Source organism: Cnephaeus nilssonii (assembly GCF_951640355.1).
Source record: "Cnephaeus nilssonii genome assembly, chromosome: 6".
Classification (NCBI taxonomy): domain Eukaryota; kingdom Metazoa; phylum Chordata; class Mammalia; order Chiroptera; family Vespertilionidae; genus Cnephaeus; species Cnephaeus nilssonii.
In genome coordinates this window covers 48,459,069-48,486,825 of record NC_137077.1, presented here as the reverse complement: position 1 = coordinate 48,486,825, position 27,757 = coordinate 48,459,069, and the positions used below count along the sequence as shown (strand labels likewise).

The 27,757-nt window shown below is 39.4% G+C and overlaps 1 protein-coding gene across 2 annotated transcripts in view; it reads right to left on the bottom strand.

The window, feature by feature from the left end:
• DIP2B (disco interacting protein 2 homolog B) overlaps positions 1 to 27,757 on the bottom strand; it is a 238,866-nt gene that overhangs the window by 68,050 nt on the left and 143,059 nt on the right. For both annotated transcript variants that reach the window (XM_079774332.1, XM_079774331.1), the window contains exons 4-8: positions 22,641 to 22,766; positions 9,383 to 9,595; positions 6,507 to 6,662; positions 5,985 to 6,104; positions 2,219 to 2,416 (exon numbers count right to left, since the gene is read on the bottom strand). In XM_079774332.1, coding sequence (XP_079630458.1) covers positions 2,219 to 2,416; positions 5,985 to 6,104; positions 6,507 to 6,662; positions 9,383 to 9,595; positions 22,641 to 22,766 — 813 coding nt within the window. The remainder of the gene's footprint in view (positions 1 to 2,218; positions 2,417 to 5,984; positions 6,105 to 6,506; positions 6,663 to 9,382; positions 9,596 to 22,640; positions 22,767 to 27,757) is intronic.

Below are 27,757 nucleotides of genomic sequence, written 5' to 3'. Positions count from 1 at the left end.
TCAACATCATTAAAATGTCCATACTACCCAAAGCATTCTATAGATTCAATGCACTCCCCATTAAAATACCAATGGCATATTTCACAGACCTAGAATGAACCTTCCAAAAATTCATCTGGAATAAAAAAAAAAGACCCCGAATAGCCACAGCAATCTTGCAAAAGAAGAACAAAGTAGGTGGGATCTCAATACCAGATATCAAGCTGTATTACAAAGCCACTGTTCTCAAAACAGCCTGGTACAGGGCATACTCAGACACATAGACCAATGGAATAGAATAGAGAACCCAGATATCGACCCAAACCACTATGCTCAATTAATATTTGACAAAGGAGGCATGAACATACAATGGAGTCAAGACAGTCTCTTCAACAAATGGTGTTGGGAAAATTGGACAGATACATGCAAAAAAATGAAACTAGACCACCAACTTACACCATATAAAAAATAAACTCAAAATGGATAAAGGACTTAAACATAAGACGGAAACCATAAAAATACTAGAGGAAACCACAGGCAGCAAAATCTCAGACATATGCCGAAGCAATATCTTCACCGATACCGCTCCTAGGGCAATGGAAACTAAAGATAAAATAAACAAATGGGACTACATCCAAATAAAAAGCTTTTGCACAGCAAAAGAAACCATCAACAAAACAACAAGAAAGCCCACTGCATGGGAGAACATATTTGCCAATGTTATCTCCGATAAGGGTTTAATCTCCAACATGTACAGGGAACTCATACAACTTAACAAAAGGAAGATAAACAATCCAATAAAAATAATGGGCAACAGACCTAAATAGATACTTTTTGAAAGAAGACATAAGGAAGGCCAAGAGACATATGAAAACATGCTCAAAGTCACTCATTATCTGAGAGATGCAAATCAAAACGACAATGCGGTACCACCTCACACCTGTCAGAATGGCTATCATCAACAAATCAACAAACGGCAAGTGCTGGCGAGGATGCAGAGAAAAAGGAACCCTTGTGCACTGCTGGTGGGAATGCAGACTGGTGCAGCCACTGTGGAGAACGGTATGGAGTTTCCTCAAAAAACTAAAAATGGAACTCCCATTTGACCCAGTGATCCCACTTCTAGGAATATGTCCCAAGAAACTAGAAACACCAAGCAGAAAGGATATATGCACCCCTATGTTCATAGCGGCACAATTCACCTTAGCTAAGATTTGGAAACAGCCTAAGTGCCCATCAGCAGATGAGTGGATTAAAAAACTGTGGTACATATACACAATGGAATACTACATTGTGGTAAAAAAGAAGGAATTCTTACCATTTGCAACAGCATGGATGGAACTGGAGAGCATTATGCTAAGTGAAATAAGCCAGTCAGAGAAAGATAAATATCACATGATCTCACTCATTTATGGAATATAATGAACAACATAAAATGATGAACAAAAACAGATCCAGAGACAGAGAAGCATCGATCAGACTGTTAAACCTCAGAGGGAAAGTAGGGAAGGGTGGGGGTAAGGGGGAGGGATCAACTAAAGGACTTTATGCATGCATGCATATAGGCCTAACCAATGGACACAGACACTAGGGGGGGTGAGGGCATGAGTGGGGGGGGGCGAGGGGGGCAATGAGGGGATAAGGACACATATGTAATACCTTAATCAATAAAGAAATTTAAAAAAATAAAAAAATAAAATTCTCTCTTAATGTTAAAAAACACCAGTGGATGCACAAAGTCTCTTTCTTCTTTTTTGCTCTAATATTTATTTATTTATTTATTATTTTTTTAAACAGTGCTACCCTTCTTTTTTTTTTTTTAATATATTTTTATTGATTTCAGAGAGGAAGGGAAAGAGAGAGAAAGATAGAAACATCAATGATGAGAGAGAATCATTGATTGGCTGCCTCCTGCATGCCCCACACTGAGGATTGAGCCCGCAACCCAGGCATGTGCCCTTGACTGGAATCGATCCCGGGACCCTTCAGTCCTCAGGGCGACACTCTAACCACTGAGCCAAACCAGCAGGGCTCATTTAAATATAAGCTGCTTTGCAAATGTCAGGTTAGCAAATTAAAATATTTGTTAATAGCTGTACTCAGAACTTAGGATCCTATGAAAATAAAAGAACTACTGAAACACAATGACCAGCAACTGCGAAATACCAAGATAAAAACACCTCCCATGATAATCTGGAGAATTATTAGGAGAAAAGGAGCTGGAATCTTGCAAACTCACCGTACGTGAGAGTGTAAACTGGCTTCCCTGTCACATCCAGTGCAGTCAGACAGGGGCACTTTGCTTGAGTGGTGCCCCAGCGCTGCAGGGCAGATTCCAGAGCAGGAGGCCAGTTGCAGATGACTCCTAAGGGCTCTCCCTTCACAGGGGTCATCTGCCGTCCCTCAGGCTTGGGCTGGTTAGGGTCTGGCTGAGGTACTGAAACAATAGAAATGAGATCTGATGTAAGTACAAATACCAACCAACACAACTTAGGTCACTAAACCCAAATAAATTTCCCTTTTCCTTTCATCTTTATCTAGTTTGAACTCACTCTGAGAAAAGAAAGAACACTGTTAGAAGTGGTAATCCATAACCTGGGCCTTAATTCACTTTCCCACATAACTGTAAAATCATATTTAATTTAATTTTATGCAACAAGCAAATCCTGCGCCCGACAAAGCAAATCACTGAACACATAGAAAAGCATAAAGTATAAATTTCCTTTTAGTAATTTCACAATTTTTAGTAAACTTGTTTTGAAATCTTTCATTTGTGTCCAATGTCAGAGAGCCAAGTTCCATTTTACCAGATAACATTCAATGAAAAGGGACTGAATGGTGAGTCAGGAAAACCAAGTTTATATTCACTTTTTACTAGTGTGACCTTAGGCAAACTGAGTTACCCGAGTCTTGTTTTTCCTCATCTGTAAAATGGGGACAGTAACAGTTATACCACAGGGTCAGTATCAGACTCAAACCAATAATGGGCATGCATGTTCCTTCCATGGCCAATCCCTTTGCCTCATGGTGAACCCGTACTCATCCCTCTTAAGAAGCAGCTCAACCAGTGCATTCCCTGGTAGTCCACCCTTATTAAAGCACTAGGCTCCTCAAGGGCTTCTGATACTGTCCACGTCTTTTCTCCACCCTAAGCTTTTTGAGAGAAGGCATGGTTCTTACTTCTCTTATTGCCTATAGTGCCTAATATAAAATGCTCAATCAATTTTAATTAACTTGAACTGAATTTGGGGGAGATAGAAAAGCTCTAGATTATTAACATGATCATTCCAGAAACTGGCAGTAAATAGTATTTCATATTCTTTCATTTAGATAAAGCTAAAGTCTTCAATTTTTCTATAATAAACAAGTATTATTCAAATACTAAAAGCAAAAAAAAATCCTATATATTCATAATAGGAAAGATAATTTACACATGGAATAAAAAATCAAGTATTTACCGAGTACCAATTATGTAGACAGGATGTGATAAACAGTGAGAAAGTAAATACTGCATCTGTTATTCTTTGACAAACATTTATTCTTTCTAATGCTATGTGCAAGGAATACAGAGTCTATGTCCTCCAGGGGTATTTAGAGTACAATGCGGGACACACACACACACACACACACACACACACACACACACACACACACAGCTAAGTAAACATGAGCAGTGTATGACAGAGGCATGTATAGAGAAGGCAGGCGGGAGAGGGCCACATTGCCCAGCTTAGGGGGTGGGATCCCTCACCTGTAGGAGGTAATGCCTGAGCTGAGTCTTAAAGGTAGGTTAGGATTTAGCCAGGTGAATGGGAGGTAAGAGAAGAAGCACAGAAAGGACAAGGAACAGAATGAGCAACAGGTATTAGATGGGCAATTGGAATATGAAATAAATTATATTTCATAGCTCAATTTGATGACAGATTTGAGAAGCTCACTAAAATATCTTGAGTAGTTCCACTTCCCAAATCACCGTCCTTCTACTCTGTATATTTCCAGACCCTAAACCATCAGATTAAGTAAAAAAAAAGAACATGGATGAAGCTAAGTAAATAGTTTTGGTTTTGCAAACAGACTGTATATATGGCAGGCACAGTCTTCTGTTGATAAAAGTCTGTACATTGTTGCCATCCACTAGGCCTCAATGCAGACCTCAGGGCACACTCAGACTTCCAAAGACATAGGGGTATCTCTTTTCCAAAGGTATTCTTATTCAAATAAACAACGGTTGCCTATTAATAACTAGTTACAAGCTGTTGGTTCTATTCTGACAATGAAAACTGTTTCAGTATGATTTCTATTAAACCTTGAGCTTCATTTGCCTGCTCAATACACAGTGCTAAAATGCCTGGTGAGGTTATTATTGGCATGAGCACCTTGAACATCAGTACACTGAGAAAGATCCCCTTAGCTCAATGAGTTCAGTGACTCTTAAACAAAAGTTCATCTTAACCTCATGTGTCAGGTTGCTTGTTGCTTCCTGCTGCATAAAATAGGTTAAGACCAGATCTAGGCTACTCATGGGCCTATTTTCAGTAACAGGTCTGGGGTGATCAAAGCCTACTATTAGTCTCAGGATGTAAAAATGGAGTACAAAGCTACCAGGACTTAGTTCTTTTGACAAAAGCTTTTGTTAGGTAGATCTATTTGTCACCTAGCTTCAATAATTATCAAATGGTCACTCTTGGTTCATCTATGCCCCCCAAGGTGTTCCCCTCCCAGTCCTTCCTAGATATCATATGATTTCATCCATAATTTTTTTAAATTCCTGAATGAATAAATCACTATCACCACTTCCTCTATGAAGCTTCCCCTAACCACACGGATGCAACTGATTTCTTTCCTTCTCCAACTACCTGTATTAGTTGATACATATTTAATGGCTAAACTCAGTTCTCACATGTATATATTTTCCAACAGGTCTAAATTGTAAACAACATAATGGAAGAAGGAAGTTGACTGTATTTTGATTACCTTTTTCACCATCTACCACGTTATCTTTTTTTAAATATATTTTTTATTGACTTTAAAGAAAGGAAGGGAGAGGGAGAGAGAGAAACAACAATGATGAGAGAGAATCATTGGTTAGCTGCCTCCTGCACACCCCCTACTGAGAATCAAGTCTGCAACCCGGGCATGTGCCCTAACCGGGAATTGAACCATCACCTCCTGGTTCATGGGTTGATGCTCAACCACTGAGCCACACCAGCCGGCCTACCATGTTATCTTAAAGAAAGCAGTCATATACTAGTATATGTGTTGACTGGCTGATTTAACAAAAGGGTCTGTTATATCAAAAAGATTGGGCAAACTTTTGAGTTTGACATCAGTATTCTAGGATAATGCCAAATATAAATAATCCTATCTAATAAAGAGGGAATATGCTAATTGACCATCACACCCTCAAAGATGGCAGCACCCACAGCCACAAGATGGCGGCGCCCAGTCCTCTCAGCCCCCCAGCTGCCCAGGGCCAGCCCGAGGTACAGGCAAGCCTCGGTTGGTGGCTGAACAGCCACCCAGAGCTGCCCAAGGCTCAGGTAACCAGGGCCGGCCGAGTCTTGCACTGCTGGCAGTGGCAGCAGCAGAGGTGTGATGGGGATGTTGCCTTCCCCTGATCGCCGGGTCACCTCCTGCCCCTGAGGGCTCCCGGACTACAAGAGGGGGCAGGCTGGGCTGAGGGACCCCCCCCACTCCAGTGCATGAATTTTCATGCACCGGGCTTCTAGTTTTTCAAATAATGTATTTGGCAAAGTTCCAAATTTCAAAGAGCATATTTTCAAGGATAGTTCAATACTCCATAGTTATCTCTTTGCTTTTTTCTCCCGCCCTCCCTTCCTATTTTTCATCTGAGATCTAAAATATAAATGATCCTTAGGGGAAAAGAGCAGAAAACTATGAACTTGTTTAACCCAAAATGATGCCTTGCTCATCCTTAAATCATATAGTACCTGACATGTAGTAATTGCTTAAGAAATGTTTGTTTATGGTACTATTACTACTACCTTCCACAATTTCTTCAGAGTCATCCACAAAAAATTCTTTTAAGGGAGGCCTTTTGGGTCGTTTCAGAGTGTTGAGAAGCTGTTGGATTTTTGTGGATACTCTGCTACTGACAGGAACACCTATAAGGGAAAAAACGGTAAGTTAAAATTAATTGATTTCAGGGATATTTTAGTTCATCAATTTTCTTAGAAGCTTTTATTTCTAATGATTTTTGGCCTTTTCCCACAGTCTCATCCTATTTCAACTGGGACAAATAAATACAAATATGTCCATGACAAGTTTTGACAACAGAGAATAAATATGGTGCTATTATTAATATATTGCTTAAAGATGTCACCTAATCTCCCTTTTCTCTTATAGCATTCTTTTCTTTTTACATATTCAATTTTTGGTTCAAAGTATCTTTTGAAAGTACAGACTAAGTCTGAACAAGTGTCAGTGTGGCCACAGTGCAGGCTGCTGAAACAGCATGCTCAAGATGACTTGTGTTACTGGATTTCTACCCCATAAGAACTCCCTACCATCAGCTGTATCCATAAGGCTGGACCTGTTGGATCCTTTGTGCATGCCTTTAACTATCCCGGAGGGGGGCAGATCAATATTTGCTGGGCGTATTGAGGAAGATGATGATGATGAAGAGGTAGTTGTAGTGACATCAGGGGGAGCAGAAAAATTCTCTAAGAGGGGAGAAAAAAAATTAGAATTATATTACATTAGCAGTAAAATAAAGAATTTTTCAATCTTTTTTTTTTTGGTTTTGCTTTGCTTTTTAGCAAGGAAGAAAACTATGGGAATGAGCTCTTGTAAAACAACCTTTGGAATCAAATTCTACTAGCAAGATATAATGAGAGAGCAACAGGTTAAGCCAGGGCTTATGAGCTTTCCAAAATTATTTTAAAAAACTCGAGTAGCCTTAGTAAGATCAAATCCTCTAACAAATGTTCCTCAAAAACACTCTTTTCTATGTAAAAAGACTAGGAGGAAACCAATATTAAATAAAAATAATCCTAAATAAAATAAAAATTACAAATGACTTCAAAATGAAACCAAGTGAGTATGATTATATAGTTACTAATATTCTAGTCTGTTAAGCATTTCTTCATGTTTATCTGTAATATTTCTTCTTCTATTGAAGAGAGAAATAGTATCTTGAGAATGGGTCAGATCATTCGAGTTTCCAGATGAAGAAAAACAGATAGGTCTCCTTTTAATTTTTATTAATCGACCCATAGGCAACTTGCATCTATACACACAGACCAGGTTCTTCCCTTGCTCTAAGCATGGTTAGTGTTACTGTACTCTGCTTCATGTATAGATTCTTAATATAAAGGAACTGAATGACATAAATTGGAAGAGAGCCATTCAACAGGGATGTGTTACAAAAAAAGTAGAAGAAGAAAACATCTGGAGAAGTAAAAAAATGAAATTAGAAGTAAAATATACAATTCACAAGAATAATAAAAAGCCACTCAAAACAATAAAAAGGGGAAAATCATAATATGAACAATTTCTAAAATCAATTTGAAAGATTTCTATGTTCTAAAAGTCTGTAATTACTAGTTTAATAGTTTTTAAAGTTTTAAATATAGTACTAACTATAAATAAATAAATATAGTACTGGCACAAGTATATTGCAGTATATCTCTTCTGTAGGATAGTGTGGTAACCTGCATTTTTATTTGACCCAGCAATTCCACTTATAGAAATACATCCTAAAGAAATAATCAGACAAATGCACAAAGTTATGTGTTCATGAATGTTCATCCCAACCGTTTTTATAATAGCAAAAAAAATGTATAATACTTAAATGTCCAAGATTGGGGAATGGCTAAATAAACCAGGACATGGCCATACAGTGGCATATTTTGAAACATAAAAAAAATAATAGTATAATTCTATATTAATGATATAATAAATGTTTGTGATAAGAAAAGCTGATTATGAATGTTATGTTTAGTGTAATTTCATTTTAGTAAAAATAAAACCTACATATTTATATGCAAATAAAGTCTAAAAGGATATATGATAAAGTGATAACATTAAAGTGTTATCCATGGAAAGTAGGTTTATAAATTATTTTTCTTTTATCAGTACTTTCACATTTTTCTATCAGAATCATTAATTACTTCTTTTAAAACATGCAAAAGGCAATAATGTTAGATAAAACTGTTCTCTTTTAGACCAACGTGAAAATAAAACCTGACCCAACATGACTGTTGCTGCCTCTTCCAAATAGAAGAGGCGGTGAGCATGCTCACCTGTAGCTGCTTTAGGAGGTTCAGTGAGTGACAGGACAGGGTTAAGAGTGCAGGACAAATCAGTGCTATTGGCACTTGGCTTTTAAATGTAGTCAATCATACCCTCAAGGTAGCTATTGTCGTTAAGTTATTGGCTTGAATTAAAACTTTTCCAAGTTTTTCTTTTTAATTAATAAAAGAATACAGGTGCAATCTCCCTCCTGGGAGGATACCCACACCTTTCCCCTCCCCTCGATCTTCCCCTGGCCTGTTACCTTTACTTTTCTCGCTCCTAAGCTCCAAGGACCCTTTTCTTTCGCCTCTGTAACTTTCTAAATAAATTTCCTCTTATACTTTGAAAAAATAAAATAACAATATATATAAGGTGATATAAAAGGTCACTGATAAGAAAATGAAGATACCAAAATGTAACTGATTGTCTAGAAAAAAAAGAAAAGTGCAACAGACACATGATCTGATGTTCATATACATCACTTAGTGTGTGTACCAACCAATTAAGCAAAAGCAGAGAACTGAGCTGTATCTTTATTTGCAGTTGTCACAAACTCTTTAGAAACACACACAAAAGAACATAAAGCAGAGCCAAGCAAAAGCTACATACACACCATACAGGTGCATAGGCAACACGTAGCAGCTCACGGAGTCCCATCCTCGGGCTGCACACTCTAGTTGTAGCAATAACACAGCAGCAAGGACAATAAATCCAGTCTTTATGCTAAAGACAAAAGGGCCTCACTGAAATTGTCTTAGAACAGAATTTGCTCAGGTTTAATGTTTTTTGTTTGAGAGAACGTAGACAATAATCCTGGGAAAAATCTAAGATGTTAGTATTTTAACACCTTTGATCAAATGGAATATTCTTCAACAGGGAAAAGCCCTCGCTAAGACTGGTGTTATATCTTGCAGCTTGATATTGCTTATGGAAATAGTTATGGCTTCAGGTGGGCAATACTTTGCACCAAAAATGCAGACAAATGTATTGCTGGTGTTTCCTTTTTTGCTTCATTAACTGTCATGTTCTTTCTGATTCTACTTTTTAGGCCACTCTGAAAAAACTAATACAAATCAAAAACTCTTTTCTGGATACTGGGAGCCAGATGGGACATCATTTGGGCTTCTTGGGTAGACCCAGCTCCTACCTATTCGAGTATTGGCAAATACATCAGCTAGAGACCCACTGGTTCCTTTGACCTCTCCATGGGACAGCGTAGAAGACGCGGATGAAGAAGTGGACGATCCCTGAATGGAACGGTTGATCCAGGACTCCGCATTCTGTAAGCTCTGTTGTAAGGCAGCAGAGAGCGCAGCTTGGCGTCTCAGAGAGCCCTCATCCTCAGAGGCCGAAGACGTGTCTGTGTGGAATTAGAAAAAAAGTTGTTCTCGATCCTGCCTAGAACAGAGACCTTTCACTTTTTGCTCATTGATCACACATTCAATTTTGACACCAGCAAAACATTCGCATTCTTAAGGTAAACTAATATGTCAAGCTTCTCCTCCAGAATCACAAGGAAAGGTCTATGGACCAAAGTGCTGAGAACCAAGAGCAACAGTAATTAATATAAATGCTAGAAATCCGGTCATAAGGCTGAATTGGGCTCTTTGATATTCACAGGGTGAATATTTGCATTTTATTACCTACTGCTGACTCAATGGTCTAAAGCACACTCCCCAACCTGATAATCTTACTGTTTACTAAACATTACCAGTGATATGTCTGTTTGCATACCTAAAAGGCAATTGTGTATTCTAGTAAATAAAAGCAGATGGGAACAGAGACTTAGTGGAACTTGGCTACTACAGCTAAGCTTTCCCTGGCTTCCCCCATAATTTCCAAATTTATATTTCTTGTCTTGTGCATTAATTTGCGCGTCAGCCCTTTCTCCAAGCCTTTGAACCTGAGGCCACGCTGGCTGTGGCTTCACACAAAAGACTGCAAAACCAAGTCTAAATCTACAGGTAACTTTAAGTTATTTTTTAAAAACCCATTTAGAACATTTAAACTTCACTGTTTTTCTGATCTGAGTTTAATCAATACATAAGTTCTTTGGCTTATCTTACTTATGTTCAAATAATTCTGAAGTGCTTATATATCATCCTCAATCTCTTAATTTATAGAACCCTGTGATCAGATGCTACACTGATTTCAACAAGTACTTATTAATTAATGTTTACTTAAAAGGAAATAATCTTGATAGGGAGATATAAAAACTTATTTTAATTAACAACGACTTAAGTGTCAGTGAGAGGCTGGGGAACTGATGTGGGACAAGAAATAATGCTTAGCCTGAAGGCATTCATGGTTTCAGCGAAAAAGACAGCTGGTCACTCGGCACAGGTAAGCTTTCCAAACATGACAGGAGAGGGCACTGATCTGTATTTCTCTTCTTAATTCTCAGAGAAGAACTGTGAGAAATTCACTGAGGTCTGTATTTAGCCTGGCCCTGGCTTCAGGAAAATAAGGCCTAAATTAGAAAAGCATATTGAAAAGAAGGAAAAAAAATTAACCAAATATAGGATGGCCAAGGGCAGCAGAAGGCGGGGATTTGTTCCAGGGCTCCAAGCCGACGAGGCACTCAAACTAAGGGGCATTTGGTCTGATGTGAGACAAATCCTTTAAATGATTTTAGGGGTTATAATGTATGGCCTGCGGATTGAATTTCATTCATTTTTTAAAAAATTAAATGTTCTGTGATTAGTCCTGTTGAATTCTTTCCTATAATTCAGGTGAACCTGTAGGTCCATGTTCTACTTTGGCTCAAAGAACTAAAGAGATAACATTGCAAGTACCAACAATGGAAATTTGAACCACAAAAGACTAATTTAATCTAGAAGTCAAATTCTGCAAGAGAGAAAGTTTATCCTTGCTTTCTGCTCTGGACTACTTCCAAATTATTACCTCATATTGAAGGAGATATGAGGCCCAAGATTTGTTTTGTTTTCTGGTGTGTATTTTTTTACAATGTACTACATAATCACCACATATGCCAGGAACTATATCAGGTTCCGGGGATCCTGAGATGTATGAGTTCTTATGAGACAGGAAGGGCCCTAAAAAGGCTTACAGTCTAGTACAGGAGAGACACACAACCCCAGACTGTTTCACAGGAATACGACAGATGCTAAGAAATAGGGTAAGCAAGGGTTCCACTCCAGGGCACCAATCCCAGCTGGGGATGTCAAGGACTTCTATGTAAATGGAGCAAAGACTTTGAGGAGGTAAGGGGCACCAGGTGAGGCTGGAGAGGCAGACAGTGACCAGACCTCAAAGAGATAAACAATGAGGTTCTTTAAAGGGCAAAGAGATCTATAATGCAAAAGGAGGATGATTAAAGGAAAATATAAAGAAACGTAATAGCATCTGTCATGTTTTAAGGAAAGCATTTTGCATAATTTCCAGAAATTATTCTAACATTTCAGCTGTACCTTGGGAGAGAGATTTCTATATTTGCAAATAAGCTAAAGAAGGAGGTCGGGGGAGGCTGACCCTTAGAATAAAGTATTTTTAGGGTATAGATAATATATCTCTGGATCCCATAAACTCCACTAGATACGCAGGTTATCTTCATTGAATCATTTATTTTAATCTGTATAAGTCTAAAATCAGAATAACCCAATTTTCAAAAGATAGTAAAGGCAGTATTTTCATGATTAAGTTTATGGAAAACTGGCTTCATTATGTTTCTATATTGAATCAATTATGTAATTAGGTGTATTGTTTCAATTCAATTTCCTCATTGGCCCGCAGTCTTCCTCAGAGTGTTTAGTGACCATGACTGTGGGCAGCGTGGCAGAGTTTAGTGGGGAAAACATGGCTCTGGTGACCCCTGGGGTCCAGCCCTTATGGCTTTGTGACGTGTGGGTAAGATTACCCATCTGAGAAGCCTGGCTGTTTGTTCAGCCATTCCATAAATTTCACTAAGCACTTCACTAGTTTGATATAAAAAGATGAGCAATTAGTTATGAGAAGCATAAGGTTGGGGAGAAAGAAGTGCGGGTAGAGGGAAAGCTGGGAAGGGACAGAAAACAAGGCACATTTGAAGATCTGAATGAAATTAGACTAGCTGAAGCACAGGATGCAAAATCGGTAGTGAAGAAAGATGAGGGTTGACAAGTGAACAGCACTGGGTTGCTAAGGTCAGTGTAAGAAAACTGGCTTTTATGCTAACTGCAGTGGTAGGCCAATGAAATGAGTCCATGTCCAGAAAGCAGCCCCAGCAGTGACAGCACAATAGCAGGTGGAAAATAAACATTAGGTCTCCTTTTCCTCCCAGAATAACCAACCCTATGTTACCTCACGAAACTGGCCGGGCAAAGCTTAAAGCTGATTGTATTTAAGATCACACAAAATGTAAGCACTTCTCTGAGACTGTATCTTTTTAAAAATAAAAACGAGCTCCCTTAATACTTATATGTTGCGCTGGCTGGTGTTGCTCAGTTGGTTGAGCATTGTCCCCTGCACTGAAAGATTGCTGGTTTGATTCCTGGTCAGGGCACATGCTTGGGGTTTGAGGCTTAATCCCCAGTAGGGGGCATGCAGGAGGCAGCTGACTGATGTTTCTCTCTCCCTCTCTCTCATCCGCCCACTCTCTCTAAAAGTCAATTAAAATATATTTATACTAGAGGCCCAGTGCATGAAATTCATGCACTCGGGCAGGGTGGGGGGCCCTCAACCTGCCCTGTGCCCTCTCGCAGTCCAAGAGCCCTTGGGGGATGTCCAACTGCCGGCTTAGGCCCGCTCCCCACCGCTGCGGAGGCGGGAGAGACTCCTGCCACTGCCGCTGCACTTGCCAGCCATGAGCCCAGTTTCTGGCTGAGCAGTGCTCCTCCTGTGGGAGCACACTGACCACCAGGGGGCAGCTCCTGCATTGAGCATCTGCCCCCTGGTGGTTAGTGCGCAGCATTGCGACCGGTCATTCCACCATTTGGTCGATTTGCATATTAGCCTTTTATTATATAGGATATTTATTTAACTGTCACCCAGAAAACGGAAATGAATTTGTAGAAATTCAGGGAAGATTAAATGAATATTAATAGAAATAAAGCTATCATTTCCCCATTGATTCTGCTCTGGTTGAACACGAACTCACAAATGTTTATCTGTTATAACTAAAGTCCCTTACCTAAACTATTGTATATGATGAGTACATCTACACAACACAATTTTGAAAACACAGTTTGCCCTTCAGTTCATAACTAATATGATTTTAACACAGCATCATTTAATACTGATCACCGGAAGCCTAACCTCCATTTATAACCAATTAGAAAACATACATTCTAAGGAAAGAAAAGCCGAGTTTACTAACTGTTCTTAACTACTGTAGCACTTTCAGTCTTTAGCCATGTGTGGAAATGACTTCCCCCTTCTTGGTGGAAAATATATTTATTATATCTAAAAGTGTTTATTAATTAATAAATCTAATTTATAGGTTGAATTTAAACACCTACCATATCCACTCTGCTCCTGATAAATGAAAGCAAACCTATACAAGGACTTGTACATAGATGTTCATAGGAATTTTATTTGAATAACTAAAAATAGGAAACAGTCCAGCTGGCATGGCTCAGTGGTTGAGCATTAACCTATGAACCAGGAGGTCACAGTTCGATTCCTAGTCAGGGAATGTCCCCCGGTTGCAGGACTCAATCCCCTGTGTGAGGCGTGTAGGAGGCAGCCAATGAACGATTTTCTCTCATCATTGATGTTTCTCTCTCTCTCCCCCTTATCCCTTCCTCTCTGAAATCAATAAAAAAAATTTTTTTAAAAAGGAAACAACCCAAATATCCATCAACAACTGAATGGATAAATTGTGGTATATGTATATGATGGGATACTAATCAAAAACAAAAAGGAATAAACTACAGTACTGATACACACAAAGTAAATGAATCTCAAAATAATTACACTGAGTAAAAGAAGCCAAACCTTTTCCCCAAGCCCCCATAAAGAAGTACAACTGTATGTTTCTATTTATATAAAATCCTAGAAAATGCAGACTAATGTAGTGATAGAAAACAGATCAGCGGTTACCTCGTGAGGATGGGGAGAGGGGATTACAAAGGGATCGTGAGGAAACTTGGGGGGCTTGTTCATCTTAATCGTGGTGATGACTTCATGTGTTTCTAGGTCAACACCAGAAGTATACTTTAAATATGTGCTGTTTACGTCTATTATAATTCAGTGAAGCTATAAAAAACTAATTAAAAAAACTGTAGTGAAACTGACACCTTGGTGAGAGGGTGGCAATCTGGAAGTCAGTCTATACAACCTGAGACAAAGCAAGTTTCTCTACAGGCAAGGAAAAAATTTGAAGTTTAGGGAAAAAATTTTTAGAAACCCCAGAGGAGACAGCCTAGGAGTAAAAATATATATGGAAGAGAAGATGAAAAGGCTGGTTCTGGAAGCAGGCCAATCTGAAACTACCATGGGCAACAATCCTGAGCAACTTAATCGAGCACCAAACCCAAAGTGGGTGCATGCATGCTGATTCACCAGACAAGTGTTAGGGAGACTTCAGAACTACCCAAGAGATTTTCACATCCCACAATAATCTATCTGTCTCTGTGCACAGAGAGCTGGCTGGGACTGAAAATCACTACCAAGAGCCTAATTAATTAGCAAGAGGTTCATGAGTTGCCTGACCATTAAAATCCAAACTGGGATACTTCTGAGAGAAGGTGCACTCACTATAAATAATACTCCAGGGTCACTCTACCTATGGGTGTGTGTGTGTGTGTGTCTCCAAACATTGTTTTTCTAGATATTTTCCCACATCTATGAAAAAAAGTTTATAAAACAAATCAATATTACAAATAATAGTGGGGTGAGAAGAGAGATTTTTTTTTCACTTATTGCCTATTTGAAATTTAGATCAAAACATGCAATTGTTAGAGCTCCAAAATTACCAGAAAATATTTACTGACAATATGGTAGAATGAGAGGCAATATGCAAGTGGTTTAGAGAATGGGCTTTAAAAGTCTGACCTATCTGGACTTCAACCTCAGCTCTGCCACTGAGAGCTGTTCTTAGGGGTCTTTCCCTCCCTTGCCCCCACCCCCAGACCTGCTGGAGTAGGAGCCTCACTTTTGGGCTCAGGGGAAGTGGAGGTGGAGGCCATGGGCTTTTAGAACTCAACAATACCAGTAATTAGCATAATCTAATCACGCTGTGCTTTGTGTCTCTTAAAGTTGTCTTTGCTGTGTATACAAACTACCCCCCCAACTCAGAGGCTTGAAAACTGTTTTCAGTCATTTTATTGCTCAGTTTTGCTCCGATGCGTATGGTTCGTGTTTCCTGTGCTAGCTGCTAGGGTAGCTGAGTGGCTGCTGGAGTACACAGCATGGCCTCCCCTATCTGGGGCCTTGGTGCTGGGTGCTTTGGTTCACCTCCACATGGCCTCTCCCTGAGGCAGGATAGGAAGAAACCAGGAAAATTCCTTGGCAAGTGGAATGGGGAAACAGACAGATAGCTGAACAAACTGACCTGGCAATTCACAGCCAGATCCAGGTCACCAGGGCAGAAAGTCCCAGGTGCTTAGCAACGGGCAAAACTGGCACAGCCCTGGCCTGCAGGGTGGCCTTTCCTCCCCTAATCATGCGGTGGAGACCCCCTGACCTTTCCCTCCTAGAGATAACATCTAGGCCTGAGTTTTATTTCAGCTCCTGGCCCAAAAAAGCAGCAAAACCTGATGGATGGGGATGCCAGGACCAGCAATGACTAACTGTTACAAGAAAGCGGAACTGGCCCTGAGGAGGGTCTGCCTGGGGCCAGCCAGTAATGTGCAGGTGCTTGACTTCGTGCAGGAAAAAGTTCACAACATGAGTCCAGGTGAACTTTAGAGGAGGTTTGTTAAAGCTGGGCGCAGTGAAACAAGGAAGGGCTGGGGAAATGAGCCTAGGCAGGGCCGCTTTGGCTCACTAAGGAGTCAGAGAAAAGGGGGCCTTGGGACAGGTTCAGGGGTTTGCCTGGGATGAACTGCCACCACCCATTGCTGACCTGGTTACAAACCTTATGGGTCCCTTAGAGTTGCAGGCGTCCTTAAACTACGGCTCGTGGGCCACATGCGGGTGTTTTTGCCGTTTTGTTTTTTTACTTCAAAATAAGATATGTGCAGTGTGCATAGGAATTTGTTCATAGTTTTTTTTAAACTATAGTCCGGCCCTCCAACGGTCTGAGGGACAGTGAACTGGCCCCCTGTTTAAAAAGTTTGAGGACCCCTGGAACTTTAGGGGATGCATGCCTGTAGGGGAAGAAGGTGTGGGTGTGCTCTGTTCTTAGGGGTCTGTTTGTTGTTCTTCTATGAATTTTCTCTCTCGCGGCGAGTGTTTCTATTTTTGGATGGTTTGCTCACATTCAGTGGATCTGTAGCTGTGGGAATCCCAAGTTCCTAGGCTGAGGTTGTGTGTGTGCCAGAGGGTTATGGCCAGCCTTTATGTTAGTTCTCAGCAGATACAGCCGTGAAATTTAAATCCTATACCCACTGACCACAAGTACTTAGGGAAGGTGCCTGCCTCTATTATCCCAAGGCCAGGTACAAGTCAAGCTTTCTTGACAACATCTTCTTTTGCTGGCAGTTTAACTTTTTCAAACTCATTTTTCTGGTGAAGATATAAGCCTCTCCAGGGATCTCGATTCCAGCTTCCAACCTATATAGGTCCAAGGTTTTATCTTTTCTGCCCCTTATGGTAACCACAATTTAGATCCCTACTTTACTGCCTCCCCTTTCTGCAGGGGAGCCAACTGTGCCCCATCGCACCTTTCTGATTTTCAGTGATCTTTCTCTCTCTTGCTCCTGTATGCTATTTAAAAGGAAGCTGGTTTTATTTTATCTAGCACTTCTAAAAGTATGTTTTCTTTCCCCAATTTCTAGGAGTTTTTCAGGTTATCTAATTGATTACACAGCTAGAAACAGAAGTTGGGCAATTTATAGAACCTCTAAACCTGTTTTCTCATCTGTAAAATGGGAGAGGATCGCCGAGAGAACTGAAAATTAAAAAAAAAAAAGTTAAGTACTTAGCCCTTTCACTATAAATGGTAACTATGAAGTTAACTTTTATTGGCAAACCTTAAATTTTACAACTAGCTATTGAAATCAATGAATTCAATCTGTTAAGAGTGGGTTTTTATTGTGCTTTGGGTTAAAGAATATTGAGTTTTACTAGCTTCCTAAGTAATTGTGAACTGTTGCTAACCCATACTAATAATGAAAATATGCTATTAAAATTATCCAAATATATTAGAGCATATTTATAGAGGTCTGATTTGCCTGCTCTGTTTATCTTGTGGTTTTGAACAAAATTAAAATATTTAGAAAAAAGCTTCCCAAGTTGGTAATTCTGACAGGTTATCTCTTTTAAGTTCAAATTAACTGACTGATGTATATTTTGGGCTATATGTTCTCAGAAGGCAATAGTTATTCAATTTGTTTAGAATAATCCCCATCCCAGTACCATGCACACATGAGTATCTATTAAGTAAAGAAAGATTTCCCAAGCATGAGGCATTAGTAGAGTGAAAAACAAAGTCAAGAAGACTCAAGTCTGAGGCTTAATTGCTGTTTGACCTGAGGTAAGTGACTGAACCTGCTTGTTTCCTCATCTCTAAAGAAATCTGCCCTTCCTGCCTCACAAACGCTTATGAGGAGCGAAGGGGCAGGACAGCCACAGGTACCTGAAAGTCTTTTACAGACCGTAACACACTGTAATTCCATAAAGCACTGTTAAAGCATGTTAAAAGTATAGCAATATTCCAGTCTGTCCACCCGTCAGAGAAGCACAGAGGTAAAATTCTCCTTGTCTGGTGCTATGAATTACTGCCACAGTCACTTTCACGCAGGGCCCTATGTGAGACTAGACCTCTAATTGAAGCTTAGTCTCTACCCCAGCCAGCTGAAATAGCTTACTGTGTTTTGGGGTCATACTGTGATTTATTTGACCATCCTGGTACCCTCAATGCAGTGTTGGGTAAGCCCACCTGGGTGCAGAAAAAGCTGAGAGGGGGAAAATATATGCTGCAGTTTTTATATTGTGTTTATTCGTATGAATGAGTAATAGTTTTACACAAAGAACCTCCACAAAGAAAGAGCTGAGGTAATTGTCTCATGACATTGGTAAATGATTTCAGCACATAAAGGGAACTGGATGGCAGTAATTCAAGCAGTCTAAAAGGACTCAGACACTAAAAGAACCATGGGGTGCTACCAACTTGGAGAATTTAAAATTTTCAATCCACAAGATAGAATTCAGTGTACATATCAATCAGTAAATTTTAGGTTGATTGACACTTTACTATTTGAGAATGATTTATAAATGAAAGGCAAATTATTTCCCATGCCAGCTATTTACCATATTTTCTCCTTAAATCCTTTTTATTAAATCCCCTCTCCCAAATAGCTCTAAATTGTCATCAAGTCAGTAATTCTAATTTTATGTGCTGAGGGGGCCCCTCAGACAAGCTGACTGGCTAATGCACTCAAGCAGGTCTCCCCCCACAACTAGGTTCACACTGGACAGCACATCAGAGTGAGGGCCCTGACTGCTCACACATTCTTGACCTGAGTGATGTGTAGTATGACCTCTCAGTGCACAAAGAAAAATGCGACTAAAATACTATGAAATTTGAGATTAATTTTCCCCTTCAGGAGTGGCACAACTTCTCTAGAAACAAAGTCAAAGCAAGTTCATCTTTTATAGCTGCCCAGAACCTGTGTTTTTTTAATACAGCCTTTAACCAGCAATAATTAGTGTCAATTCTCTTCTTCCTCCCCATCCTTGTGGGAAGACTCGGTATTCTTCTAAATGCCATTGTTTCAGGGGATGCCCGAGTAGACAAGTGAGATAAAGTCTACCTGCCACCCTGGGTTAGTCTGGGAGACAGTGCCAGAGGCTTAAACTGCAACAGGAATAGGAGACAGCCGAGTCTCTAACGGGCTTTCAGAAGCTTGGAGAGAATGGATCCTGAACCCTAACTTGGGAACAGCAAATTCCATCCTCTAAACTGAAAGGTGCTAACAGACGCCTTATGATACAGGTCTTCCCGCGTTCCCTCACAGTATTTGTGCTAGGCATGTGCGAAATTGTAAACTGAGAGCATCAAGATCTAGCTCTATGTGGGAACTGTGAGAATTCACCTTCTATTTGAAAACATTGATGTTGAAACCAAGGGTCCTTATGACTTGGATTAAATTTACTTTTAAATTCTAGCTCTGGAAATTCATTCTCATTCTCTCTCTCTCTCTCTCTCTCTCTCTCTCTCTCTCTCTCTCTCTCTCTCTCATAGACCTAGTCTTTCCCTCTAATCAGCAACCTCACCACCACCACTCAGGTATCAGGAGACAGTAGCTGGACCATGGTCACATGGTCTGGACCTCTGCCAGGCTAAAGAAAACATCTTGACCTAAATTACGTTTCAGTTTCTGAACCTTAATGTAGAAAGACCCCTGGTTACTTTCCCATGAGACCGAAACCTCAGAACTATCCTCAAGACCTGAAGAAATGATTCATTACCCTTACCTCTCTGACCAGTGAGCTCCCCAAGCCCTAAATCCATGGTGTTTTGTGATTTTGCCCTATATAATCTGTAAACTACACGACATCAGATCTTTAGCATTAGCTCTCCCTATCTGGACTGGTCAATTCAATATTAAACTATTTTTATTTCGCCCGCCTGGCTTGGCTCAGTGGTTGAGCGTTGATCTATGAACCAGGATGTCACAATTTGATTCCCGGTCAGGGCACATGCCCAGGATTGCAGGCTCAATTCCCAGTGCGGGGCGTGCAGGAGGCAGCCAATCAATGATTCTCTCTCATCATTGATGTTTCTCTCTCTTTCTCCCTCTCCCTTCCTCTCTGATATCAATAAAAACAACAACAACAACAACAACAACAACAACAACAAACTATTTTTCTTTCTATACTGAAAGCTCCTGCTCATGCATTTTTGGGGCCAATGCTTGCAGGCAGGTGGACTCAAGGAAAAACATTGGGGTTCCAGTAACAATGTCCCTAAGAGCACATAAAGATTTTGTATATGCTATTTTCATTGATCCTCAGAAGAGGAGATAAATGAATAGAAACATTTTAAAGGTCTTAGAAGAGAGGACTGAATCTTTACAATCATGCAATTATTAAAACATGTAAGGTGAATTGACAGTTTCCTGAAATATGCTTTTGTTCCCATTAGGACTGATTCATTAGGCAGGAAAAAACTCCATGTAATTTTTTCATGGAAAAATGTATAGGGTACTTTTCTTTTTAATGTTAAAAGGCATGAAGTAACATCTTATGGTAATGTTTAGTGTGGCATATGATACTGTGTTGTAATGATTACTGCTATAGATTACTTGAGTATATAGGATCAACTAAGTTCCAGGTGCAGGAACTTTAAAAACAAAAACAAAAACATGTAAGGTGATCAAGAACATTAAAGCATATCTTTAAGGCTGTAGACAGAGTGGAACATTCGGGTTTAGAAATGCATGAATTCCAAAGGACTATGGTCTCATTCAGCCACGAACAGCCACGATTTGTTTCTAGGGTGGGTAAATTCCCCTCAGGCAGTGACTTTTGTAAAAGGGGACAAAAAAGGTTTCCATTTCTTCTGAGCATTAGCAAGATCCTTTGCTGCACTCTCACATTTAACCCAAGGCCATGAGAGCAGACTATTTACTCTGAAACTGCATTTCTTTAATACAGTTCTGGAGAGGATTGTTTCTAAGAACTAAGAGTCACATTGCTCTCTACCCTTTGCCATTTACTACAACTGAACCCTCAGCTGCACTGGAGCACAATCTGCCAACAAGGAACAGCCACAACTGAGAGCCCCCTTTGTCCCTGAGAACCCAACTCTGTACGAATGCGGGAGGGAAACCATCCAAGATTTCGATGAGTGGGTTGGAAGTATGCACCACTATAGACACAAAATGTCTTATTGTGATGGTCTGCTAGAGGTATCCTGAATTTCGTTTTGAGAAACACTTGAAGCCACAAAGCTATTTCTCTTTCACACATATTGACACCACAGATGTAAAGAAAAGAAAAAAAGAGCACACAGAGTTAATGAGCCCACAGCATACCCAAATGCTCTGAGAAGTTAGCCAAAACCTAGGAGAAAACTTATTAATATGAACATGGACCAGAGATTAGGACCAAGTGTGAATAGCTCAACTTGACAGCTGTGATTCAAAATCAACCACAACAAAGTGACCTTCCTGGGAATCTCCCCAAGAGACACAGTAAGTAGTTTAGATCAAAACAACATGGGGAAATCTTTTACCTAAAGATTTCATTGCCAGTAACGTGACATTAGGGATACAGACACTACACTGAGGCTCTAAAATATATTTACTGCCGGCCAGTGTGGCTCAGTGGTTGAGTGTTGACCTATGAACCAGGAGGTCACAGTTCGATTCCCCGTTAGGGCACATGCCCAGGTTGCCGGCTCGATGCAGGAGGCAGCCAGTCAATGATTCTCTCTCATCACGGATGTTTCTATCTCTCCCTCCCTCTCCGAAATTAATAAAAATATAAAATAATAATAATATGGAAAAGAATAAAAATAAAACAGATTTATTATCTGTAGCCTCAGAGGCCTATACAGAGATTTTTGTGGGGACATCTAAAAAAAGTTTTTTAAGTTTTTAAAAACTTAAAGATTCTGAATAGACAAGACAACTTCAAGTTGTTCCAGCTGCACCTCAAATATGAAATGATAACTCTTAAATTTACTTTAGGAGGAGTAAGAATAGTCTGGGAAATAGGAATGGGATGAAGACACTTGGTTTCCACTGATCTCATGACCCTATTATACAAAGTGATTCTTAAAAATATGTAAATGTATACACAATATATTCACACACACACACACACACACACACACACACGTTTTCATATCTATTACAACTTTACCTGACTGCTCTCCTATCATCTTTAATGACACACAACAAGTCTACTTACTCCTATGACTGTAGCGGAGACAAAGTACCAGAATCAGGAGTATAAATTTGTTAAAGAAATATAGGACTATCAGTCATGTTTCAAATGTCCATGAAAATAGCTATTTAACCACAGCAGAGCTGTGCTAGACTAAGTTTTAACGTGCATATATTTATGATTACATGATTTTGGGGGTATAGCAAGAATATTCCAGAAATTCCAAAAGAGAAAAAAATTTTTTTTAATAGCTTTACTCTTAAGACCTCTTTTTGTGTGCTGTTTACAATGCAACAACCAAAACAAGCCCCCACCTGTGTGTACTCTCACACACCTCTGATCTTCAGTGTGTGCTCTCATACACCTCTGATGAGGAGGAGAGCTCCTACCTCAGAAAGAAAGACTAGAACTTATTTCAGGAACATCAAAGTAGCAACTGTCAGAGGGAAAGACTGTGACAAACTTACCAGGAGGCGTGCAGGCATCCGCAGGAGACTGGACGAATGTGGACCGCCTTTTGGTTGGCATGGGTAAAGCCATTTTTTGTTCTTTATGCTTTGCCAGTGCGGCCTGAACTGCTTCTGTGTGAATATCTGAAAGGGTAATAAACATTTGCATTTATCAGCTCCTGGCTCTTAAAGTATTTTACTTCTGTGGGCTGACCTATCACTGCTCAACGGTAGAAAAAGGGATGCTTAGGTGATTTTTATTTATCATTTGTGTTAAAATATAAGGGCTAATGTTACTCGTTCGTCACTTTGGCCACAAAAGAATTCAACTCTCCACTGAATGTCTAATTGGAATCTCAAAATTAACATAACTAGACAGAACTCTTGATTCTCTACTCCTACTCCCAAACTCACTTTACATTTCTACAAAATCAGACCATCCTGTACACAGTATTTTGGATTCTGCTTTGATTTTTTTTTTTTTAACACTTACACAATCCTACTGAGGTAGGTAACAAATGAAGTGAATTCCTAGTTCCCAAATATTTCTTCTCCTCAAGCAATGGGCCCAATCCACATTTAAACCATCCTTAAAGGCCTGTCTGTAATATATAAATACACCCCTTATAAGGCTGGAACAAGCAGATCCTTTGGGGCATGGGGTAAACTCTGCATCAAGAAACTGCAGGTCCCTAGAGTTCAGTCACTTTAATGACACTGCCTTAGAAAGAAACGTCCTTGAAGTTCAAGGTTGAAGCTCCCTAGAGCTCTCTCTCCCTTTCTAGAGATTTCTCATTTATTCCTTTGTTTCTATGATCTACCCTAGATATTTATTCAACAACAACAAAAAGTCTCACTAATTTAACTGGAAACATCTTTCTGGGTAAATATAGACACCTACAGTAATTTTAAGGGCTGCATGGTATTTCTCAGTATGATGTGCCATAATTTGTTTAAGCAACCTTACTTCCAATTTTCGCTACTATTCATAGCAAATATTCACTGCAAGAATAATTCAGTATTTTCACTTTATCACAGATGTTCAACCCTATTTCCTTAAGATTAATTCCAACAATTGCTGAGGTATACTGGATTTTTCTCCTACATAGCTACAGTACATTGATTAAAATCCAGAAATTAAAAATTTATAAAACTATTATCTAAACTACAACCTATATTCCAAGTCAGCCAATTGTCCCAATAATGTCTTCTATAGTTTTTTTTTTTGCCTTTTTCCCTGATCTGGGACCCAATACAGAATCACACATTTAGTTGTCATGTCTCTTTATAACCAGGAATAGTTTCTCAACCTTTGTCTCTCATTACCTTGACATTTTTGTACAGATTAGTTATATTGCAGAATGTCCCTTAATTTTGGTTTTGTTAACACTTCTCCGTAATTATTCAGACTGTGTATTTTGGCAGGAAGACCACAGAAGTAAGGTGTCTTCTTGAAACATGATGTCAGGATGCATCTGCCTTATTATTGGTGATAGTAACTTCGATCACTCGATTAAGATGGTGTCTGCTAAGCTAATCCACTGTAAAGTCACTATTCTTCCCTTTAATTAATTTATGGGTGAATACTTTTGAGACTATGTAAGTGTTATATACTTCATTAAACTTTCACCCACTAGTTTTAGCATCCACTGATGATTCTTGGCTGAGTCAAGTATTTCTATAATGATTATAAAATGGTGGTTTTAAAACTCCATCATCCCTTCTGTATTTATTAGTTGGTATTCTAAGAAATATTATAATGGAGATAAAAAATTCCTGTTGCCTAGCATTGTAGCGCAGCACATAACTTACGTGTTTGTGGTGATTTTGGTGATAACAACCTACTGCCCTACCAATCGAATAGAAGTATAGCACATACAATCATGTGTGATACATAATATCTGATAATGGTAGTAAATAACTATGTTACTGTTAGTATGTATTTAGTATATTGTTATTTTAGATTGTACTCTTTCTTATAAAAAAAGTTTGCTGTAAAGTAATATGCTGTGTTACCCAGGAACAGTCTCATACATTTTGTGTTTACTGAGTATCTTGATTGTATTATTTTCCCGGGCTTTGATTTAATCTCACGTTGTTTTGTACAGTAAACATGCTGTACGGGCTTGTAGCCTAGGAGCACAGGCTATATATAACATATAGCCTAGGTGTGCAGAAGGCTATACCATCTAGGTTTGTGTAAGTGTACTCTGATGTTCGTACGATGATAAAATTGTCTAACAATGTATTCTCAGAACATATCCCTGCTGTTAAGCAGTGCATGACTGTATATCAATATGGACCTATTGATTCTCATTTTATTTCTTGACTATTCTGTTACTATTGCTAATTATTTTGATGCTGTGCTAATATTATCCCAGATTTGCCCAACAGGAGCCCTTTCAAACCAACTCTTATGTCCTTCTGACATATCCCTACCATTTTGAGCAATTTTTTATTTTCTGGTATAAGATGTTCCAGACTCATATGGTACGTTCCCTGCTCCAGCACCAAAATTATACATTTCTCCAAGGGGCGTTGGCTCTTCTTGGTGGAGAATGGTACTTAGAACCAAGATCTTAGTATTGGAAGTGCTCTGTGCTATTGAGGTATCTTTCTTCTAAGCCCTTCCAATAGATAAAGTAAAATAAATATAAACATAAATATTCACACATATATCTGCATCTATTTATCTATATTAAAAATCATGAGTTCATACTAATACTTCCAATTCCAATTTAACACCACAGAATTCATTCTAATCTTCCTCCATCCCATTTGTAACTCCATTCTCTAACAGTAAGAAATCTGGTTCACCATTCCTCTATATATTTCACTTGTTCCCTCAGTCCTACAATATACAAAAAGTAGCTTGGAAACTGCTATCCTATCTATCTATATAAAAGGCTAATATGCTAACTGTCCTTCCCTCCGTCCGGGTAATGACATCAAGTAGCAACTCCCGGCTTCCTCTCCCTAGCGACTAGCCTCCTTAGAGTTTCTTCAGCCCAGGAACACGACTTGTTTTATAGCCAGGTGCAAACACTTTACACTATAACCAAATGTCTGTGAAGCCTTTTCTGGTGCCTCAGCTCATTTGATCCTCACAGAAGTCCTGGAGTAGGTAGAAAGGAGACTCAGTGGAATCCTATTTTCTTTTCATTAGCCAGAAGATGGAGATTTAGAAAGCCTAGAAACCTGACCCAACTAAAAAGAAATAAGAAATGGTGGAACTTGAAAATGACTTCAGGTTTTCTTACTGCATAGAATATAGTCAAACACTGCTGTAGCCCTAGCCGGTTTGGCTCAGTGGATAGAATGTTGGCCTGTGGACTGAAGGGTCCCAGTTCAATTCTGGCCAAGGGCACATGCCTGGGTTGCAGGCTTGATCACCAGTAGAGGGCATGCAGGAGGCAGCTGATCAATGATTCTCTCTCATCATTGATGTTTCTATCTCTTTCTCCCTCCCCCTTCCTCTCTGAAATCAATAAAAATATATTTTAAAAAAACAAAACACTGCTGCAGTTAAATATTTTACCCTTTGTTCTCCCTGCCTGATCTACAATAATAATCTGCTTCATGTTGATATTTACTGCTGTGTTGCTGACAATTACCTGAAAGAGAAGTTGGGGTGCTTCACTGGGCTGGAAAAAGTTTAGCTAAATCAGAAAGCAGGTCTAATTAAGCAAGTTTATGCTATAGCTATAAAAGGCTAAGTTGACTTGCACATGCGTGAAATATATAAAGCTCTCACTGGCACCAATCGCAAGCGTGTGTTTCTTTTTTTTTTTTAATTTCTTTATTGATTAAGGTATCACATATTTGTCCTCGTCCCCCCATTCCCATCCCACACCCCTCCCCACACATGCCCCCACCCCCCTGTTGTCCTTAACCGCTGGTTAGGCTCATATGCCTGCACGCAAGTCCTTTGGTTGATCTCCCCCTTTACCCCCACCCTTCCCTACCCTCCCCCTGAGACCCGACAGTCTGATCCATGCCTCCTTGTTTCTGGGTCTGTTCTTGTTCATCAGTCTATATTGTTCATTATTTCCCCTAGATGAGTGAGATCATGTGCAAGCGTGTGTTTCGATCTGTCATTGTCAATCGTGAATTTGGTTGAAACTTCTATTATAGAGAAAGGGCGAATAGCGATATTAAAATATTTCTTCTAATTAATTTCCTTTCAATGTGCACGAATTCGTGCACCGGGCCTCTAGTATTACTATAAAAATAAATTTTTAACTAGAATTCAGTATTTGATTGCAGTTCTTTTTGTCTTTAGTCTGAGTTAAAATACTGTGTTCAAAGTCTATTTGCGTTATTTCTCACCCTTTCCCTCTTTGGTGTGGTTATATTATTCTACTGAATAATACAGTTAGAATCATTTGCTTTTATACATATTCCATAGGTACTTCTCTACATATTCCATAGGTACCTCCCAATGTTGTAAACAATATAAGAAATACTAATATACATCCCTCTCTCCTAAAATAGAAAAAAACATCTGGTCTCTTCTCTTGTTCCTAACACTAAGCTCCTATAACCCTTGTAATTTTGTGAGTGATAGGAGTGTCTTGAGGATGGGGTCTGTTCACCAGAGAGATCAGCCATAATTAGAAGGTGGGGCCCAGCCGGTGTAGCTCAGTGTTTGAAGGTTGACCCAGGAACCAAGAGGTCACAGTTCGAAGCCTGATCAGGGCACATGCCCAGGCTGTGACCTCGATCCCAAGTAGGAGGCACCTGATTGATGATGTTTCTATCTCATCAGTATTTCTCTCTCTCTCTCTCTCTCTATCCTACTCCCTTCCTCTTTCTCTAAAAATTAGTAACAACATATTTTTTAAAAAAGAAGCTGGGAACGTTCAACCTTACCCTCCATCCTCCAGGGATGGGAGAGGGGCTGGGGATTAAATGACTAATAATTTAATAAGCATGCCCATGTAATGGAACATCCACAAAAACCCTAAACAAGAGGGTCTGGAGAGCTTCCTGGTTAGTGAACATATCCACATGATAGCAGGATGGTGCATCCCAAACACCACAAGGATTGTCAGTCCACTCCCTTTCTATTCCCCTGATTCTATTATATTTACCAGTTTATTCTGTTCATCAAATTTTTTATTCACTTGATTTTT